General features: G+C 43.6%; 1 protein-coding gene across 1 annotated transcript in view; it reads right to left on the bottom strand.

The window, feature by feature from the left end:
* LOC106305915 (putative G3BP-like protein) overlaps positions 1–2,599 on the bottom strand; it is a 2,971-nt gene extending 372 nt beyond the window's left edge. The window contains exons 1-10 of the mRNA XM_013742342.1: positions 2,389–2,599; positions 2,138–2,194; positions 1,925–2,062; positions 1,551–1,842; positions 1,209–1,474; positions 905–1,088; positions 697–818; positions 555–614; positions 410–473; positions 3–324 (exon numbers count right to left, since the gene is read on the bottom strand). Coding sequence (XP_013597796.1) covers positions 41–324; positions 410–473; positions 555–614; positions 697–818; positions 905–1,088; positions 1,209–1,474; positions 1,551–1,842; positions 1,925–2,062; positions 2,138–2,179 — 1,452 coding nt within the window. The 5' untranslated portion in view covers positions 2,180–2,194; positions 2,389–2,599 and the 3' untranslated portion in view covers positions 3–40. The remainder of the gene's footprint in view (positions 1–2; positions 325–409; positions 474–554; positions 615–696; positions 819–904; positions 1,089–1,208; positions 1,475–1,550; positions 1,843–1,924; positions 2,063–2,137; positions 2,195–2,388) is intronic.
* Positions 2,600–3,102: the final 503 nt, after the last annotated feature.

The raw sequence follows: 3,102 nt of genomic DNA, 5'->3' as shown, positions 1-3,102 counted from the left end.
CTTTTTTTTTTTTTTTTTTTTTTAAACTAGGAACGCAAATTTAGGCAGTGATAGACACGCGAGGAGCATCCACGGGTTTTGTAGCTCCGTTAGCATCGATTCCGCCACCAGCGCCACGTCTTACACGTCTCGGAAACCCACCACCGTCACCATTTGCTCTGTTTGCATATCGTCCTCTATTGTTTCCCCTGTTGTTGCCATATCCGTTGAAATCGTTCCGGCCATAACCTCCTCCTCTTCCACCTCTAAAGCTCCCACGACCCATTCCACCTTCGTTTCTATAGCCTGTGCCTACACCAAACGCTGCGCGTCCTCTATGATTCCCTGTTTCAACAACGAATGATGAATTAGATCCGTTAGGTTCATGAGAGTTTCATTCCTCTTTTTAAGTGTTGAAAGCCAAACTTGCCTCTTGCCGTCGATCGTTTTTCCTCGATAACTACTTCCTGCCCACTGAGTATGATAGGTGATGCCTATAAAGCCCCAAAGTATACATATCAGTAACAGTTGAGCAGAGTCTAAAGAATATCACTAGTAACACCATTTGTTATTACCTCGATTGCGCTTTGCATGGAACTCGCGGATTCAAACTCAACAAAGCCAAAACAGAATCCCTGTAAAGCACAAAACTCAAAAGAGTGCAGATCAATAATTAATATATCTGTTAAGCAATACTTAAGGTGGGAGTCTTCCTACCTTCTGGCTTCTTACTTGAATTCCGTTGGTCCTAATAGGTCCAAACTTCTGGAACTCATTCTCGAGCAAGGCTGGTGTTGCATCAAGCGGCAAGCCCTTAAGATAGATGGATGGACCTGGAGCTGTTACGGAATCAAGAAACAAAGATTGCAGCATGCTTACCGTTAAGAAACAAAGAATAACATGAGCCAAAAGCAAATGGTTTTACCTCTTTCACTGTCTTGATCGTTCCCATTTACAGCAACATTTGCTCTTGAATCTGATTTCTCAGACAACGGTGTTGGTAGAGGGACATGAGTGGCTTGATGATCTTCTTGTCTCTTTGGTTCCACCACCTTAGTTGGAGTTCTGGAAGCAGACATAGGTGCAGCATTCTCTTTCATAACCATCACCTACATATTATAATTACATACACCAATGGCGTTAAATCTTGAGGGCAGAGTAGCTCAAAATCTCACATCAGCTTGATAAAGAGGAGATACTACGCACACAGCCCAATGTAAGTTACTTACAATGGATGCATAAGATCTCTTTGGAACTTCGCCAGTCCTGGAGGAATCAGACTCTCCAACCTTGTGCACATCATGTGGAGCTTCATGAACTATTCCAGGCGCAGGAGCGTCTTCTGCCACTGATACCTGTTCCTCTTCAGTGGGAGTGAACACTTCAGGAACATTAATGCTATTCGACAACACATCAGACTGCCCAACAGCATGACTCTCTTGGACATATTTCTCCTCAACAAAGTCTTCTGGAATGTCTTGAGCAGCATGTGGATCTAAGGCACAAAAAGATTTAACATATAAAGAAACTTGAAGGACGCATACACAAGTGGGTGGCTAGGTTCAACTTACCCTGGTGAATGTTGACAGGGACTTGGTGGATGTTATTCACCGGAATCTGAGTGCGACGCACGGTTGTGGCGTCATCAATGTATCGGAACATATCATTCAAGACAAAGTACCCAGTCTCCTGTCGAGCAAGGAAGAAGGTCTGAGTAAACGTCCTCCTGACACCATCTGTCCCCGTCAGATACCCAGTCACCAGTAGGAGAAAACCACCGCCGTAAGACTCTTGCGTGTCCACAGTAGCAATCTCGGCACTGATTACACCAGATCCAAGTGCCAGTATCTTCTTGTCAATAGCCTGCTCACATACATACACACTCGTATTCAGCAACACTTTTCCACTGAACTTCCAAAATGTAAAAGTAAGTTAATAGGCTCACTTGCAAGGTGGAAGTGATGCTCATTGTGCCATTATCTTCAGGGCGGCCTAGCTTGCTAATCTCTTGGTAAAACCGGTGAACATGCTGAGGGGATTGATGCAAAATGTGATAATACTGATGCACAAATGTATTCCCAACCTGTAAACACGAAAACTTGAATAAAAAGACCAACACAAGTTCCATAAGAAAAAAGAAAAGTGGATGATGACATACAATATCTGGAGTACAAGCTGGTGTTTGACCTAACATCGCCATGGCTTTACTTTCCTCCTGGAAGCAAAGAAAATCCATCAGCAACAGTAATAGGATTAGATCGCATCTTGAGATCTGATCTAGATGCAGATAAACAATTGAGAATCAAATTCAACTCATCCTAACAATCAATCCGTCACTCGTTATAACGACGACAACAATTGGACAAAGCAGAGTGTAGCACAAATCCTAACCCGAGATTGTGAGTTTACCTGAAGAAAAACGACGACTAACCAGACAATCGAGAGACGATCCTCTTGTTCTCTCGCTCAGGAACCTCGCTAAGCTATGGCGCTGGTTAGGGTTTTACAGCCGAATCTCGAATACAAGCCAGCGAGAGCGACCTGAGAGCACAAAAATGCTAAATGTACGCCTCAGATGTTTACTGCCTTTCTTTTTACTGGTATAAAATAATTGAGTTAATAATGTACCCACAAAAATGCACTTAGATATGTATATGCCTATTTATAATATAGATGGTATCTAATTTTATTAAATTTCAAAAATAGTATTTCCTAAAATATAAAATGAAAAACAGAGAAATGTTATTTCATCTATAAAAAAAAAAGAAGAAGATAAGTCGGAGTGCTTTTGATAAAATCTGTGATAGCCTTCACCTCCCGGAAGCTGGAGCCGACGACGGCGGAACTAAGGAAGCTTCCTCGCCGCGGAGACAAAGGACCGGCGGCGACGGATCTGTGAGAGCCTCCGTCTCCCGGAGCTAGAACTCGAACTATTGACACCGCCCCCTCCTATCTGCAACCACGTCGTGACTCCAGTGCCAGTACCAGAACCACACCGGTTGGTGGTTGACCAGAGCTCCGACAAACGGAAACCGAATAAGAAGAGGAGAGACAAGACCGGATGATTTTATATGAGGGAAAAAAGGACTCTGGCGGTGGCACGGACACTCACGCACCGACCGA

This window comes from Brassica oleracea, chromosome C7 (assembly GCF_000695525.1).
Source record: "Brassica oleracea var. oleracea cultivar TO1000 chromosome C7, BOL, whole genome shotgun sequence".
Taxonomy (NCBI): Eukaryota; Viridiplantae; Streptophyta; class Magnoliopsida; order Brassicales; family Brassicaceae; genus Brassica; species Brassica oleracea.
The sequence above is the reverse complement of the archived record's forward strand: the minus strand, read 5'-3'. Positions and strand labels throughout refer to the sequence as shown.